Below are 18,326 nucleotides of genomic sequence, written 5' to 3' on the forward strand. Positions count from 1 at the left end.
GTCCCGTTCTTTCTGTTTTGCATTGTGTGAATTCAGCACGGAACGGAGAGAGCAGACCTTTAGATATGCGATGGCAGGAAAAGTACAGATGGTTCAAAAACTGCATTTCTCCATTTATAGGTTTAATACATTTTGGCACAGCAGTGAAAAAAATATGTGAAAAATGATTTGCTTCTCATTTATTTTGGAAAGCATAAAATTCCCATCAGCGGCTCGCTGACTCATTCTGTTCAACACCGACCGGCCATCTTCTCTCAACCTCAGTGGAATAGCCAAAAGAAAGTATGTGTATGTGAGTTATGGTGGCCCTCAGTTAACTGTTAAATAGCTCACCTCAGTCTTTTCCTGTTGTCACCACTGGTTTGACGAAAGAAAACTGTTGATGTGTTGCACTCTCTGCATTATCTGTTGGTGACTGTGTTTTAGATTGACCCCTACTGTATGAGCAGAAATGTAACAGGTACTAGCTGTGGGAAAATTTGTAGTGCAAGTTAATGCATTATATAAAATGAACAGAAATCACATTTTACTAGCTATAGCATGCCTGGTTAGCAGGGTTAACCTCTGACATAGTTTCTGACCAAAATGATGTACAACACTGAGCCATTTTGAAACAGATGCAAAACAAAACTGGTGATGAAGATGCCCTCTAATTATTTGTTCTAATTTTTTGCTAATTTGTTTTGGTGTTGTGTCTCCTCACTTTCTATATCTGAAGATATGAATTGTATAGGCACGGTGGTTAGCACTGTTGCCGCACAGCAAGAAGGTCCTGAGTTCAATTCCAACATCAGGCTGGGGTCTTTCTGTGTGGAGTTTGCATGTTCTTCCCGTGTTTGCGTGGGTTCTCTCCGGGTACTCCGGCTTCCTCCCACCGTCCAAAGACATGCAGCTTGAGGGGATAGGTTAATTGGATAACCCAAATTGTCACTAGGTGTGAATGTGCAAATGAATGTGAGTGCGAATGGTTGTTTGTCCCTGTGTGTTAGACTGGCGACCTGTCCAGGGTGTACCCGCCTCTCGCCCTATGACAGCTGGGATAGGCTCCAGCGCCCCCCGCGACCCTGAAAAGGATAAGCGGAAGTGAATGGATGGATGGATGAATTGTATATGTTGTTATTGGAGCTATTTTGGGGTACTAGGATATGGGAAAGATATTTACTTTCACATTTTCTCTCATGTTTTAATGTTAAATCAAACATTATATGGGATCAAAACCCATATAAAAATAATTTTTTCATTCTTTTTTGGCTGCTTGGAGAGGATTTTGCGTTTTGGTTCCTGTTTTGCATGAAGGGACAATTGAAAACACAGTCGAATCATGAGATTTTACAACAATTTTGAGTTTTAATGCTTGTCGCATTAAACCCTGACAACACACTAAGCTCCCAGCGCTGTGAGGAATACTCAACAATGTGTCCTGAGCTGTGGAAATAATAAAAGAAAAAGCCTGCACTGTGAAAAAGAGCTTCCCGATGGACACATAATTTCTGCCTGTACTCCGTCTCTCTTCGCCATGCTTTCTTTTGATAAACAGGTGCTTATGAGCCATGATTTTACATGCGTTGCTTGCTCTTGACTCATGCTCTTTTCATCTGCGCTGCTCTGTCCTGTGGCTGCTTAATTTAGAGGCATTTACATATGAGCTGGGAGCTGTCCGAGTCCTTGGGGAGGCCTTTGAAGCTGCGCCTGCAGAGAGGAGAGGTGGGGAGGGCTGCAGAGGGCTGCCTGGGATTGTGGCGTGAGAGAGTGACTCAAAACCTGCAGCAGGAGTTAAGTTGAAGTTGCAGCTTTGACCTTCTTGGTCCAGTGAAGACCAGGCCAAGTTAACAAAGAACTCAATATTAAAATGAGTCTTCAACAGCAATAGTAGTGACATAAAATGTTTCTCTATCAATGCCTTGAAGATGAGCACAGACACAGATTCATCCTTATATGTTGTGCAGCCAGTGCTTTTAGTATTTTGGAAGCGTGTGTGAGAGCCTGAGGTATTGTAATTTCTGGCACCAGGACTGTTGCGACAAGAGCTGGATCTAAAACTGGTGCTAGGGTGTGAAGCAGCTCACACTTCGGCTTTGATGGGAGAGGAGGTTCCAACTAAAGATGCAGCTCAGTCTCAGAGCTGAACACGCTGTAGTGAACTTGTAGGAAGATCCCCATATGCTGTACGATACGTGATAGGATGTGTAATCTTTAGTAAAATCTGAAATTTTGATTTCGTTTTGTTGTATGAATTAGGTCCTGTTGCCATAGTAATGAGATGGACTCCTGCACCTCCCTAACCTTTGACTAGACAAGTAGTTAAGAAAAACAATGGATAGAATCAAATGCTGATAAATACTATTTTTCCCCCGATACATCCCATATGTCACTATTTGCATAGCACACTGTTTTAACCCAAACGATACAATTTACTTAAACAGTTTTTCCTTGTATACATATAAAGGGAGATTTGCAACACATTAAATTCAGCTCACATGCCTCGTTCTCTCAGGTATCCTTATTTATAAAGCACGTAACATATAAAAGTAGTTCTACTTTCTCTCTTACTCACATATTCTCAGTTAGTTTCTTCCACTGTAGCTACCATATGCATCTACTACCTGGATCATACAAGCAACAAACAGCATTTTTTGGACCTATTTAGTTGAGTCAGTTTCACTGCACTTTTAGCTCCCTGGTCACTTCCTTTCCCCTCAATGATTAAATGCCAGATTACTTCCTGTCAGGCTAATTGAAAGCTGTTAATCTAATAACGTTACTGGAAAGAATTAGTAAGCAAGTCTATCTCATTTGTACCCAAGGTGCATTTGTCAATTTGTTTTTAAAGACTTTTTCAGATGGTTTCCGATAACTGTTGTACTGAATTGGAGGGAAAAAAAAATCTCCTAGAAAACATACATGAATATGAATATCAGTCTAGTGATGCTGTCAGGCTTTCAGTCAGAGTGAAATAATGTTTTACTGTAAAGCTAAAGAGCAAAGCTCTGGTCTTCTACTCAGGTCAGAGTAAAACGAGGGAGTCAAGTGAGCTGGCTTCCAGCTGCAGACGGGGAAACTGAGGTTGAATGCTGATGTCAGGATGGAGGTGAAGGCTCACAGAAAACTGCAGCTCGTCTGCTCAGCAATCTCCCTCTTTATTACATAACATCCTTAGATAACCCTCCTGGCTCTGGCCCCGTCTTCTGTTCCATCTTTTTGCTTCAAAGTTGAGAATTTTTATTTTCTAATGTTGTAAATATTTAGCTAGGGGCTGTACAGTGTTGGCCCCTGCTGCTCTGAATACTCAGCTTTGTTAACTGTGTTAAAACACTTTGTGCAGAGCGTGCAGAAGCCTCTGGGGTCCTGGCTGCTACTCCTGTTTTTAAGAAGAATGAATGACTTATGTTTATTTTTATGAGCCTTGTTCTCTGCTCACTGGGTATGTGTAGATTTTTGACATAAAGAAAATATGAAGGAATCTATTTAGAAGACAAACACTGGTAGCAGAGGGAGCTTACTTACTAGCTGAATGAAAATCATTGGATGATGTCATAATGTTGACCAACGTATGGACTAGTTGCCATCTCTTCTGTTGCATTTGCAGCTTCTAGTTACTTATCAGCAATATGCTGTTTAGTAATGGAGCAATATCAGCTTACACTCCACTGACTCATATTATTATACGTTCAAGTTTGAAAGTAGTTCATACTACATAAACTGACTTATTACTTCCACCAAGGTGTTAATGTTTTTGCTACTGTGTGCGTTTCTGTAATTCTGGCTGCAAACACAACAGCTCAAAAGGTTTTGAATGAATTCTGATAAAACCTTGTAGACGTATAGAGTGGAGTCATGTAAATAATCACATCCACCAAGATCGTCAAGGTCAACTTAATGATTTATTGGTGGAAAATTGACAAAATACCTTCTAACTTAGAAACTATGATTCTTCCAAGTGTGGTGTCTACTGTATAAAGTTTTTAAATGTCAGGTCACATTTGACCTCTGACCTCTCCTACAATATGGATCTGAAGGTCAACAAGATAATAATGCTCTGTAGAGCTATTTAAAACCATGTTTCGTACTGCCACTGTTTGTATTGACATTTAGGCATACAGAGAATGATATATGAAGATTCTAAATATCACGATACTTTGGACCTCCGACCTCTTCAAGGTCAATAAAGTCAAACTTTCTTGAAATGTCTTGCCTTCAAAATTATTCTTAAATTCTACTGCCTTTTCACGTCTGATCTTTATCTGATTTTTACTGCGCTACAAAGTTCTTAAAGTACGTTTAAAAAACAATAAATAAAACAAAATTAATATATAGACAATACAATACTATTACCCTTAACGGTAAACACAGCCCAGAGAGTGGGCAGTGTTTACCTGGCAAAGGTTGCGCCTTCAAGTGCTTCTTTTTTTGATGCTTTGTAATGTCGAACAGAGATGCAATTTAAGACAGGATTTGCCTTAAGCTGTTTTCATTTCTAGCCTAATCTCTCATTTATATTTTACAGCTTTTGAGGAACCGTATGTATTGAACCTATAAAACTGCTGATCTCTCGGCACATTTTTCATTTGATACGTCCAAAGACAGTTTTGTTTTCAGCTGCATAAGCACCTGCACACTGTGATAATTCTGTAAAGACTCGTTAGAGTTTAAGTGGGGATGACACCAAAAATAACTGAGCTCCAGGTTTTGTTTTCTTTGTATACACGTGAATTTTAGTGCATGTACACCCCCTGAAACCATGTTCCTGCTTTTAGACAGACCTTTCTCTTTCAGGCGCCTCGGCAGTGATGTGTTGCAAAGCCGACAATAACACGGCTGAAAAGAGTCGTAGTGTTATTTATTTACTTTGTCTCATTCGCTGATGTTAAAAGTATGGTGTGCTGTTGATGCTTCGGGCCTTTCTGCTCAGTTTTTTTTCTAATGCCGTCTTACTATAATAAGACTGTGAATCAGTTATGAGTATCATTATTATTAACACTTATACTGAACCCAGACTAGTGATATCAGTGCTTTAGTCTTAACCTCTGGGGCTGAAGCCAGCTGGAAAAAACTGCAGTACCTCTTATGGCCATGTCAGCAATGACATTAAAAAGCCTGTTACAGTGGTTTTCGGCTGTGTGATTACCACATGTTAAAGAAATATGTATGACTGCTTTCATGCGTCTCTAAAATTAAAAACATCCTGTCTCAGAGTGATGCTGAAAACTAGTTTGTGAATTTATTATGTTTAAACTGGACTGCTGTAATTCACTATTATCAGGCTGTCCTAAAAACGCCCTGAAAGGCCTTCAGTTGATCCAAAATGCTGCAGTGAGACTGCTGATGGGGAGAAGAAAGAGAGAGAATATTTCTCCTATATTGGCTCCCTGTTAAATGGAGAATTTAATTTAATTTCCTTCTCCTCAAATAAAAGGTCTTGAATAATCAGGACCTAATAATGTAGTAGTACACTGAAAAAATAATTGGATTGGATTGACATGAAAAAATCTGTACAGTACATCGGTTGCAGGAAGTAAAGTTATGTTTAGTCAACTTTATGTTTTTTATAACTGCACAACTTTTACATGTTAAATTAACAAGTTATCAAGTTATCTCATGTTAATATAGCACAAAAATGTTTGTTCACATTTAAACTTTTTTTTAAAATGTTGAGTGTATTTAGTTACCTTATGTTAAACCGATATAATTCTTTCATTTTAATGTATGTGTTTGTCTTGATAATCAAAAATTACAAATATCTGTTGGTCTATCAGCTAGTAGACCTGATGTCCTCTGGTTTGTCATGGGCATCTGTGTTTGGAGTGTTTATCATTCTCACAGTAGTCTCCTCAGTGCTGTGAAATGAGCAGTTTCTGCTCTGCATCAAACCAAAGCTGAGGAACCTGTAAGATTCTGGGCCAAAATATCCTTTAGCTGGATGAACTGGATGAGTCTAGGGAAGTCAGTATGTAGGGAAGGCACACCCACAGCACTCTGTCCTCTGAAGAGAAGAGAAGTAGTTTCCTAAAAGCACACTGTAAAAATAAAAATCCTAATATAAAAGTATTTTACTGTGTATTTTACAGTTTTGTACTGTTCTTCTAGAATATCATTAAATTCACATAAATAGACTGTGATTTCACATTTCAAATGTAAATTACCGTAAAATCACTGCAATGTAATAAAACATAATTTTCTGGTTTTTTTAAATGTATTTGTCTGTATATATGCAAATTTAGATTGTTAAAATACATTCACAAATGCATCATAATTTCACAAATATTTGTCCGTTACTTGAAAGATTGAACTGTTAAATTCAAATGTAATGCTATGGAAAAATATATAAAACGAACTTTTTTTTTTACATCAAATAATAATAATTATTATTGCTTTTGAGGGCGATCGTGGCTCAAGAGTTGGCAGTTCGCCTTGTAATCAGAAGGTTGCCGGTTCGAGCCCCGGCTTGGACACTCTCGGTCGTTGTGTCCTTGGGCAAGACACTTCACCTACCACCTACTGGTGATGGCCAGAGGGGAATTATAACGGGGAATTGTAAAGCGCTTTCAGGGGTCTCAAAGAGCGCAATATGAATGCAATCCGTTATTATTTAAACCAACTGTTAACTGTATATTTCTGTACATTTAAGTATTATTATTATTCATATTGCCGCATTCATTGACCTTGTTTATAGGTAAGTTCATTGTTTAATCACATTAAATTGTTCCTAATTTAATGTTCAAAAGCACTTGAAAAAGGCAAAATCCCATGTAAAATTAGGGCAACAAACTGTATTGTCATTACTGGAAATAACCGTATTTTTATGAGTAAGTTATTTTCTGTTATTTTACGGTATTATTTTGGCGCCCCAGCTGCCGGAATATTACTGTTTTTTTAAGATGTTTTTTCTAACAATGCATATCCATAAACTGAAGCTTGACATTGGTGTTATGGCTGCAGTGGTTTAGTCTCTCTTTGTAAGTGCTGTAACAGATCCAGGAGTCCATCTTCAACTCTGTCTATAGTCCATCTCTGGTCCTTGAAGTCTTCATGGATCAGATATTGAGCAACACTGCATGTCTTCATCTGTTTAAGAGATTAAAATGATTGTTGCATATACTTCATATTAGGAACACGGTTATTTTTGCTGTATTTTCATCCACATACTGATGAGGGGGAGAGAAAAAAATAAATAAAAAAATAAATACTGTCATCGTCATCATCATCGAGCATTTTTTATAAACACCAATAAATGTGATTTAACCCGCTGGAGTCAATGCCTGCGACAATGTGTCAAAATCACATGACCTATTTAAGGTAGCCTCGCCGACTCTCCATTTGGACAGTTGACAGCCAAGTAAAACCAGAGCTATGATAAATATTTTGCACCATCCTTTTTCAGAATACTGTCGTCACATTTAGTGCAGGAAGAAACGGTGAAAAAACAGATTTTCTAAGACAAGAGCTTACAACCTGAAAGTGCTTGCGAGTAAAACAACCCCTCACCAAAAAACACCCATGTCAATCAATCAGAAAATAAGATGGCAACAAGTTGTTGTTGTTGTTGTGTAGTTAGTGCATAGGCTTGTTGTTCTTTATTGCTTTATGTGCTAACATAAGTAATTTTATTTCAGGTACCTGTGATATCTAAAGCAGCATTTCATGTCAACAAATAAATTAAAGGAAGTAAATGAAAAAAATGACTAAATACTGAAATCGTATGTAGATCAGTCAAAGCGAACCAGTCTACAAAAGCTTTGAGCAGAGAAACATCCACAGACATACTCAGAGCTATAATATATTTTCAGGGCTTGTAAACAGGATACAAAACATTGGGATAATTTTTACATTGAAGCTTGGGTCAGTGTAACTAAGTGTAACTTATTACTAAACTAATAGTAATAAAAATACTTTTTAGAAAAAGAATAAAAAACAAATCTATGGAGAAATAAGCATCCCAAACATATGTTTCAACCAGCCTTAGTTCAATATTATAGTTTGTCTTTGGGATGCACAAAAAGATAGAGATCCTAGTGTTTCTGTGTATGAAAAGTAACATGTAGTAATCCAAATGGTCAAACACCGGAGAACCAGTTCAGTGTATCGTTTTATCAAGCGTTTACCAGCATCTATTATTCTGCTTTACTGACAAATTTTGAAAAACATTTACAATCATTAATCTTAAATGTGATTCTCTATTTAAATTCTTGGCTGGTTTAGGTTCCTAATTGTGTTGTGAAAGATAATGATGGATTATAGAGGCTAATAACTATGTTTTCTCTGTGTTTTTCTCAGTTTTGCTGGTTTTCCCCCCGTTGAGCTTTGAGCTGCATAACAATTTATTTCTAAATGACAAAATGTCATTTAGCTGTAATTTTGATGGATGCTGAAGTGCGGCTTAGAACATAATAGTCTCTCTTGTTTTGCTGCAAATCGCTTGACCATATCTGCCAGTTTCTCTATCAAGAAAATGAATACAAACATGGTAGCTGCTTAATGATATATATTGTAAAGTAATGAAAATTGGGCTTGCTGTTATGAATAGGAACACCTCAGTATCTTTACTACTTGATGTGGTTGTAAAGATGCGTCTTATTTGTTGCACATATCCTAATTTGGGTAGTTCAAGTCTTAATAGTAGGGTTATTTTTGTAGTCGTGAACATAAAGCACTTTTTGAATGAAACAATTAACTTGCAGGTAAACTAAAAACAACAAAAGCACACTGTAATTAGAGTTTTCTTTACTCCATAATTCATTTTCCCTTGTGCAGCTCTTATGTAAGCACATAAAAGGTCTCTAACAAACTTTTTCAAAAGTTTTAATTGCTGCTGTGGGCGGCTCCGATTTTCTGCCTGTTTTGATTACATGTAAAAGTATTGTTGCAACAAAATATCAGTCTCAACATTTCTACACGTGTTTCAGGGTTTCATTTTCCCCATTGTGATGACACTGTTAAGACAGATTTGACATAGATGCAACTTATAATAACCAATTTCTCTCTTTTCGTACTCGTCCCGCTCCTTCCCCATACCTTCCTACATTTCTAATATTTCTTTTTTTCCGTTTTCCTTCCTCCTTTCACTGCTGCTCAGGGCATCAGTAGCCTGTTCAGCTCTCTGAAGGTGGTCCGCCTGCTGCGTCTGGGCCGGGTGGCCAGAAAACTGGACCACTACCTGGAGTATGGTGCTGCTGTTCTGGTCCTCCTGGTCTGCGTGTTTGGACTGGTGGCCCACTGGCTTGCCTGCATCTGGTACACCGTGTTTGAAATGATTTCAAAAGTCATTGAAGAAACCTTCCCTTGTAGTAACATCTAAAGGCTGCTGCTGGCTCTTCTAGGGATTTACCTAACCTCACTGCACCTAATTACTCATGCATGCTCATTGCTTCCTTGTCCCTATCTGTGTTTTAAAAATCATACACTGCTGTTCTGCTTTGTTTAGTTTCTTCCACATGATATTGAGTAATATGCTAATTTAATTTGCCCCATAGCAAGATTAGGGGAACAGTTCCCACATGAAAGCACAGAAACCCACTTCAAATCGTTCCTTAATTTCACATAATCATGAACATTTAACACAACAATATTTTTCTAACGTATTGCTCACTGAAATGTAGTCCATGGTCATTTTTGTACATTTCTTGTATTCTTGTAAGTCACTCAAGTTACTTAGTTAAATACTTCTAATGTATACTTCCAAAGGTGCATTAGTTTATTTTTATTAAGATTAAAGTGAACAGTCCATAAACACACCTAAAGTCTGTCATATGATAAAGGATTAACGATTTCAATAACCGTAATGAATATTTACTGAAGTTGTTTATTCACTACTGTAAGCAAATAAGAAAAGTGTCAGATTTTATGCGCCCAATTAATGAAAGGAATAAAAACGGTTTACATATTTTTTAAAGAGTTTTCCCTTCATCTAAATCATAGTTGTGATTGCTTCTGTAATGAAACAGTTCTTTCCTGCATTATGTTGTCTGTCATTTTCTTTAAAGCCTACTATATTTGCACATTAAACCTGTAATGTTGAACTGCCGCATGCTTTAAATTTGGGTTGGGCAGCATTTTTTTAACCAGAGCACCACATTGTCTTACATAAAGTAAGCAAATGGCCAACAGGATAACTAAATTGATACATATAAATGTATTTGAAAGAAGACGGTGATATTTAAGCACATTTACAGATTTGTTGAAATCAGCTTTCTTAGAATATAATCTCTCATTTAGTCAAGGCTGCTGAAAGTAAATGGGGAAGAAGATATTTTATTTAAATCTCAATCTAATTGTTCAGTTGTCAGACTAGCTGAATGTACTTAAACTACTTAAACTAGGTACTTAAATGTATTCAAATTCTGATTTTGTCCCAAACAGGTACAGCATCGGAGACTACGAAGTTATCGATGAAGCCACCAACACCATCAAGATGGACAGTTGGCTTTATCAGCTGGCTATCAGCATTGGATCGCCTTACCAATACAATGCCAGCGGTTCTGGAGAATGGGAGGGCGGCCCTGGCAAGGATTCTCTGTACATCACGTCCCTGTATTTCACCATGACCAGTTTGACGACCATTGGATTTGGAAACATTGCCCCCACCACAGACGGAGAGAAGATCTTTTCTGTGGCCATGATGATGGTGGGATGTAAGTACAAGCTATGTGTTGTTTGGGCTTTTTGGTGATTTTCATGGGGCAAATGGGTATTGGCTGATGTTTTGGCCAGTGAAATGGTACTGGAGGCCATTTCCACCCAGTAGTTGTCCTCTGCTGCTGTAATATTCTTTGCAGACATTAAAGTTGTCTGAAGGAACGCTCGTGATGGAGTTTTGATATGTGCTGACATAACGTGGTGTTTGAAAGGTTCAGGTGTTGTTAGTTAGTCAGTCCAATGCTTTATTTCTACGCTAGTAATTTTAATGATTAAAGATATAGTTGAACACTTAAGACATCCAAGAGGTAATTACTAATGAATTTACTGACAGATAAATCAGGTTGAAAATTCTTGTTGCACAGTCATTTGTGCAATCACACTCAGAATTCACAATGAATGGACCACAATGAATACTTAACATTTTAACTACACCAACTTTCGACTTATGATATTTATAAGGTCAAAATTTGTGCTTAGGGTACACCCCATCACAAAAGGATAACATCACATCACACCTGGCCAAATGCTAGAAAAAAATGCGTTGAGACGCTTTAAACATTCAAACGTGTGACTAAAGGCGTTGTTAAAAACAATGTTAAAAAAAAGAGCCCAAGAGAAAAGCATGTTGGAGTTGTCATGGAAATGTCCCAGTGTTGGCCTCATTTGCAGATCATTCTTGGATTAAAAAACATGGTTATTCATAACCATGACACAAAGCAGACACACACACACCTCGCCCTGATGTATACGCTCACAGACTTTTAACATCAGTGCCCCTTGTGAGGACACTTTTTACCTAAACTCTGGACACGCCAAGCCACATTTGGAGTATCATAACTGTGCACTCAGATGAGTGCTTCGGCTTAGTATGAGCTGCCGCAGAGCAATTTAACATTATAATTAAGCAGTAATTTTACAGTCCTGCCTTTGTTGCAAAAGGATTCCTGACTGTCTGTCGATGTTAGGCTTTTGGGCCGCGTAAAGTGTCCATATTTTGATAGATTCTGGTCAGCTGTGTGCAAATAGGTTCATTGTATGTTTGACTGCTGTTCTCTCAAGAGACTGTAGTTGGAAGGAATTTGAATTTGCTCACCTGTGTGTGTGTGTGTGTGTGTGTGTGTACCTGACATGTGCACCGTATAAGGTTTAATTATTGTCATGTATATTGTGTGTAAGGCAGCATATTTTCCTCAGCTGTGTGGACCAGTTTAGTTCATTTTTGACTGACATACTTTAGTTATATTAGAATGTAAAACAAATATAGTACAATACCCACTCTATATCCTATTTTTACATTTTTAACAGGCTATATCAGGGTTTAACATACCCTGCTAATCATTACCATGATATTCTTGGTATCTATCACTGGTGGTGGTCAGAGGGCCTGGTGGCGCCAGTGTCCGGCAGCCTCGCCTCTGTCAGTGCGCCCCAGGGCAGCTGTGGCTACAATGTAGCTTGCCATCGCCAGTGTGTGAATGTGTGTGTGAATGGGTGAATGACTGAATGTAGTGTGAAGCGCTTTGGGGTCCTTAGGGACTAGAAAAGCGCTATACAAATGCAGGCCATTTACCATTTACCATCTAATATTGACTTCTTCACAAATCCCACATGATGTTTATATGCAGCAAGCTTTAAGGTTATTATTGAACAGAATATCACAGTTGATTTAAATAATGGAAAATATTAACAGGAAAATTGCTGCTGAACATATTAAAGGCTTTTGCTTGGAAGCACCATACTGCTGATGAAAGCAGGAGATAACCAAAAAGAACAATAGAAGGCAGCGTGAGGCAGAGATGAAAAATGGAAAATTGTGCTCCCTGTGGTTAACCCGAAGAATCATCTGAACAAATGACTTAGCGATGTAATATTTCACAGTGAACGGCGAATCCTGGCACGGTCCTTTTTTTCCTTTAAAAAAAAAAAAAAAAGTAATTTCATTATTCTGCATTTCAGAGAAAAAAAATGCTCACATGGAAATCTCATCCGGCTTCATCTTCAGTTTGTTGAACAGAATCACTGCTCTGAATCTTATTTGTCCCCTTGACCTTTCCCAAGTTGCCAAAGCCTGACTATAGCTCATTAGTTACGGTTTCACAGGCTCATGGTGGACACTACATAAAGGAATGAAGCACAATGTTCCCACATGTTATATTTCTTAAAGTAACTGAGTTGTGTGGTAACCTTAACCTTCCTGCCTTCTTGGGACCTTTTTGTGCCACTGCTATGTGTTAAATGGCTGCCATTTCCACTGTGTTCAGTGGAATATAACCAAACTTGCCACAGGATAGTTTTTACCTGTCAATGTTAATATTCCAGTGTGAATTCCTTAAATCAGCCTAAAATGGCTGAGCAGCAGAAATCCCCACACCCATCACCCTGGGGACCATTTTCTGCCCATTGACTTCCATTATAAACGCTATTTTTCAACCCCAAATTATCATCATATGATTTTATTTTTTCTTCTTTTCTTGGATGTCAATGAAGACTCAGGGCCTTGAAGTTTTAATTTTTAAATTGCAAAAAAAATGCAAAAAAAATAATGGCAGGTCAAAATGTATGTTGGTGCCAATCTTTGGTCCATCTAAAGGCCTACTTATAATGACAATCACATATTACTTCAACTGGTTTTTTGTGGAAATATTTAGTTTCGTTTTTTGGTTTTTGGGGCTTATAACACAGGGCGCTCATGTAATAACACTGGGATTTGAAGGGTTAAAACAACGAAAATATAATTAAAACTTTACATGAATATTTCAGGGAGAAGTAGTTTTACAAGGTTGGCTAATTTAAAGTGGAATAAAATATGGATATATGGTCTTTTTATGGCGTGGCTGAGAATGGTCCCTAGGGTGATGGGTGTGAGTTTTTTAAAGGATGGCAGGAGGGTTAAGAATTGGTCCTGGGATTTATCTGAAGATAAGTCAGGATCTTCTTACACTGTGCATTTTATGTGTGAATACAAGACTTTAGAAAGTAGAAGTCAGTTCAGTTTTATTGAAACAACAAATAACAAAAACAGTCACCTTAAGACCTGATAATAAAAAAAAGGAAACCCCAACAATCACACAACCTTGTATGAACAAGCACTTGGTGACAGTGGAAAGGAAAAACTCCCTTTAACAGGAAGAAACCTCTGGCAGAACCAGGCTTACGGAGGAGCAGCCATCTGCCTTGACTGGCAGATGTTTTTGTTTTTTGGTTTGTCTGATATGGAGGGAGGATATGATGGAGCATTTGTTGATATGAACCTGCAGACAGGATCATGGCTCTGCTAGTTCGAATGGACCAGGACTCTAGTTTCAAATGTTATCAGTCCAGTAAAGGGCCATTATGAGTCAATGTCACTCCCGTACAGTTACATCCACAACCTGTTGGGCAATGACAATTTTTATGCACCACTGCAGTGGACTTTAAATCAGCATGTGATTGAAGTGTAGCCTTTCAGCCTTAATTCAAGGGATTTTACAAAAATTACTTTGAGCTTTTGAAAATGGGGGAAATGGTAGCTATTCCTAAACAGTTACCACAAAATCTCTGTGAAACCCATTGAATTAAAGTTGAAAGTCTAACACTTCAATCACATATCAGTTGTTTGATTTAAAATCCACTGTTGAGTCACAAATTGTGGATGAAAACAGCACCCACAAAGTAGCAGGTTCATTATCACCAAATTTTATAGTTAATGTGCACAAAAAAGGTGGGGGATGTTTCCGCCTAAAAGAGGTGGAATAAATGCATGAATAAATGTTAACATGAGGCGGTGGCAGTGGTTAGACAGGAGTTGAGTCTGTTAAGCTTCAATGAGACTCAAATTTTCACATGCTGTTTTATAAAGCACCACAATATTAGAAAAGCTAATTGCTTGGGTTAAAATAACCCTTTCGCAATGCTATCCACATGTTGGCAAGTTTGATTTTCTATGCTATCAGGCTGACATAATCTAGTTTGCGTTTCTATTTATTACTGAGATAAGTAGAACAAATGGGCAATAATGCACTGTGGACTAGCACTTGGAGTCAAAGTATAGGATAAAATCTGTGAAACTAAGCAATTAGTCCAAAAGCAGACATCATGTGGCCAATGGTTATTTTTAAGTGTTCGCTTGTTTTCATATCTTTCATTAAAGCATTTGGCAGTTTTCCTCATACGTGTCACGTACAACTTTTAAAGCCAGTTTTCAGTTTGCCAAAACTCCATGAAGACTCTGCCTGCTTGGCACAATTTATTATCCATTTGAGTGGTATAAACAATCTGTTTGATCCTGTTTGTTCAGTGGTTTCTCTTTAAAAACCTTTCAGTGTTTTTGAGGAAGATGAGTTCTCCCCTCCTAAATTGTATTGCAAAAGCATTTCTGTCTGGCATTCTTGATGCTTCTGCTGGCCTGATGGGGCTTGTGTAACAATGTCTATATCCTGGAGGAAAAGTTACTTTCAGGTCATCAATTATTTAAGTGTACGCACAGTCTGCAAAACTGCAAATACAGATTCTTACACCGTGTTCTTTTTCTATCAAGCAGTCCCCTGGAGGCTTTGTCAGGGGAATGACAAACAGAACAGTTTAGGTAGAAAGGTCAAATAGTTACTTTAGCTATGACCTCTAAAATAGGCATTCACATTGTCAACAGCAGTGTGAGTAGTGTTTTCTATGATTATGTTTCTCAAAATTACACGTTTAAGTGAAATCTCTCTCGTTGTACAAGTCACAAATCTTCAGAACTCATAAGTGTTATCACAACCACAATATTTTACACAACTCGAATCAGGAATCCTGTACCTGTCTTGTATTTTGCAGTTGTTTCACTTGGCAAGAAATAGTTTTTTTCTGTAGACACAACTGCCTTAGGGAAAAGCTGCTGTACATTATTTATCACATCTTTTATGCTAGAACAATTTAATTATGGTCGTTCTTTTTTTTATCCTGTGCAAATAAGTTATGTGTGTCTTTAGAACACTGTGGCTGTAGTTAAGCATTTTTGTCGAGTTTATCATTGTAATCATTAGTTTTAAGTCTTGTTGAGGGCAACATTGTCACGGCCAGCGGGGGCAGACCGTGTGGAGAGTGTGTGTGGTGGACCCAGGCGCGAACACAGGCGAGGAGATGGGAGTGAACTTAAACTGAAAGCGAGCCTTTATTTGGGCTGATGCAGACATGAACTTAACATAACCACATAGACATGAAACATGACATGAACTTAACCGCATACACATGAAACGTAGACGCAGGAACCAGGGACACTGAGTACAGGCGGAGATGACAGAAATAACTAAGGTCTGAACAGCAACCTAGAATTTAACTAGATTGAAAATGAATACAAAAAAATACATAAAACTCAAACACTGGGTCACACGACCCAGTACCGTGACAAAAATGGTGTTTGTAAAGTAGTTTTTTGTCAGTCACAGCTCTATTTCGCGCACTTTCTGGAATATTTTCCAGCACTGTATTAGAGTTTTCAGTCAAATTACTTCAAACTTTCATACATATTTAAATATGTATGAAAGAGCAAATACAGTAACACACTGTCCAAGGTTTGTATTTCAAGGTTTGAAATACACACATTCAGTTTTGTGTCACTGCTGCTCATCCAAATTGTCCCTTTCAAGCACAACCCAAGAATGCTCTACTGGGCTGAGATCTGGTGGCTGTGGAGGCCATTGGAGTGCCTTGTTTTTCAGTCTTCTGTTGTCTAATTTTGGCCAGTTTGTGCAAAATGTAGCCTTAGTTTCTTGCAGTTAGCTGCTAGGTGTGGTCTTCTGTCGCTGTAGCCCATCTGCTTCAAGGTCAGATGTGTTCTGCTTTCAGTAATGCTCTTCTGCATAACTTTTTTGTAACGAGTGGTTAATTTTTTACTGTTTCCTTCCTATCAGCTCACAGTAGTCTGGCCATTCTCTTCTGCCAGACCATTCCCTGTAAAGCCTGGAGATGGCTGTGCAGGGAAATCGCAGTACATCAACATGTCTGAAATACTCACACCAGCCTGCCTGACATCATCAGCCGGTATCTTTCTTCCTTATTCTGATGCCCGGTTTGAACTTCAGCTGGCTGTCTTCATCATGTCTATATGACTAAATATTTTGAGTTGGTGCTCACAGGCTGATTAGATTTTTTTTTTTTGTGTCCCGTTTGGATCTTTAGCCATCAGAATTGTTGTCTTAAGGCCAAGAAAGATGCCAAGCGGATTTATTTTACCAAGTGGATCATCATGGCCTTGCCATATTGGTCCATTTGATTGACCTTTATTATAATTATGAATTTATTTTATTTTCAGTTGCAACAAACGGGACAGACATGACTGGAGGATAGGACAGGGAGAAAGAATGAAAGAAAGAGAGGGGGAGAAAGAAAACCAAAGGGGAGAAGAGACGGTGAGAAGGGGGGGAAGAAAGAAAAAAAAAAGAAAAACAAACAAAACACCCGGATCACCTGTATGGAGAAAAAAAACAGAAGAGAAAACAAACAACAAAGAGCAACATAATAAAAAAACGGCACCATCACAATAAACTAGCTAGCAGTAGATAACAGTAGATACTAAATAATAAACGATATTGTGCCGCACGCAAGATAGACAGCGCACAATGTGCTTTGAGGCAGCAGCCAAGAAAGCTGTAGTCTGTGAACACCCGAGTGTACACCTGTGTGCACACCTGTGTGCATCAGCATGCTTGTATTCCAAACGTTTCTCCATGTAACGATCTGCTAGGGAGTGTGGGGAGCCATAGCATAGCCCCGTCCCCCAGGGCATGAAACAGGTATGGAGGAGATCCAGGCCCCAGATATCCAGAGGCCCCAGAGTACAAGGACCAGAGGAGGACCACCAAAGGGGGGGGGGGGGGGGGGGGGGGACCGTGCCACCCTCCTGGGAAGAGCTGAGTAGAGCCCCAAAGGAGAGGTCACCCCGCAGCTACGGAGCAGAGGCCAGAGGGGGTTGCAGTGGCGTGCCCGCGGGCTCTGCCGGCAGCCAGCTGTGCCAGAGAGGACCGAGCTTCAGGCCCAGAGGCCTGAGGGCATCCCACCCCCCGGAAGGAGCCCAGCCGGGCCACAGGCGCCCGGCCCCGCCAATCGGCCACCAGGAGTGAGCCGGTACATACATGAGCGCCCAGCCCCAGACGACAAGGACCACCAACACACCAACGTCTGAGGGCATCAGCCACCGGCAGGGAGTGTGGTGAGGGGAGATAGGGCTCCGTACTTTAGAGGGCCTGAGATGTCCCCAGAGAGGTTGAGTCTAAGACCCAACCTGACATATAGACACAGACGAACAGGCACACGCAGACACAGACGTGCATTTCCACCCCATATGCACCACCAAATACTCGGCACTCACCCAACGTGTAGACAGACACAAATAGACACTGCACAGACAGTCGCACTCCCCAAACATACTCTATATCCCAGGTCCAGGTACCCCCGCCCTCAGAGGGGCAAGCCGCACCTAGACCCAGGACATGTAACCCTTCTCTCTGGGGTGGAGGCAAGCGGACCACCTCCTTATCTGCAGTAGCGGGGAGGCCCCGCATTCCAGACCCCAGTCTGATGGCCAACACCTCCTCCCAGCCCCCCAGCTCTGACGGCTAACAGAACCGGGGTGAGTGAAGACCTCAAACCTCCCTACGCCCGCTCATATGTAGTGTTGCTGTGTGCTGTTCTAAAGTGCATTTAAAACACAGGAGAGCATGGTACTAGCTTCCTCT

The 18,326-nt window shown here is 39.4% G+C and overlaps 1 protein-coding gene across 1 annotated transcript in view; it reads left to right on the top strand.

Moving 5' to 3' along the window:
- The window catches only part of kcnh5b (potassium voltage-gated channel, subfamily H (eag-related), member 5b), a 190,397-nt gene that overhangs the window by 44,348 nt on the left and 127,723 nt on the right, over nt 1-18,326 (top strand). Inside the window, exons 7-8 of the mRNA XM_085391423.1 lie at nt 9,071-9,228; nt 10,354-10,625. Coding sequence (XP_085247549.1) covers nt 9,071-9,228; nt 10,354-10,625 — 430 coding nt within the window. The remainder of the gene's footprint in view (nt 1-9,070; nt 9,229-10,353; nt 10,626-18,326) is intronic.

The sequence above is a fragment of the Rhamphochromis longiceps genome, linkage group LG19 (assembly GCF_057381845.1).
Source record: "Rhamphochromis longiceps isolate RC_006_pf linkage group LG19, R_longiceps_female_GT1.1, whole genome shotgun sequence".
Classification (NCBI taxonomy): domain Eukaryota; kingdom Metazoa; phylum Chordata; class Actinopteri; order Cichliformes; family Cichlidae; genus Rhamphochromis; species Rhamphochromis longiceps.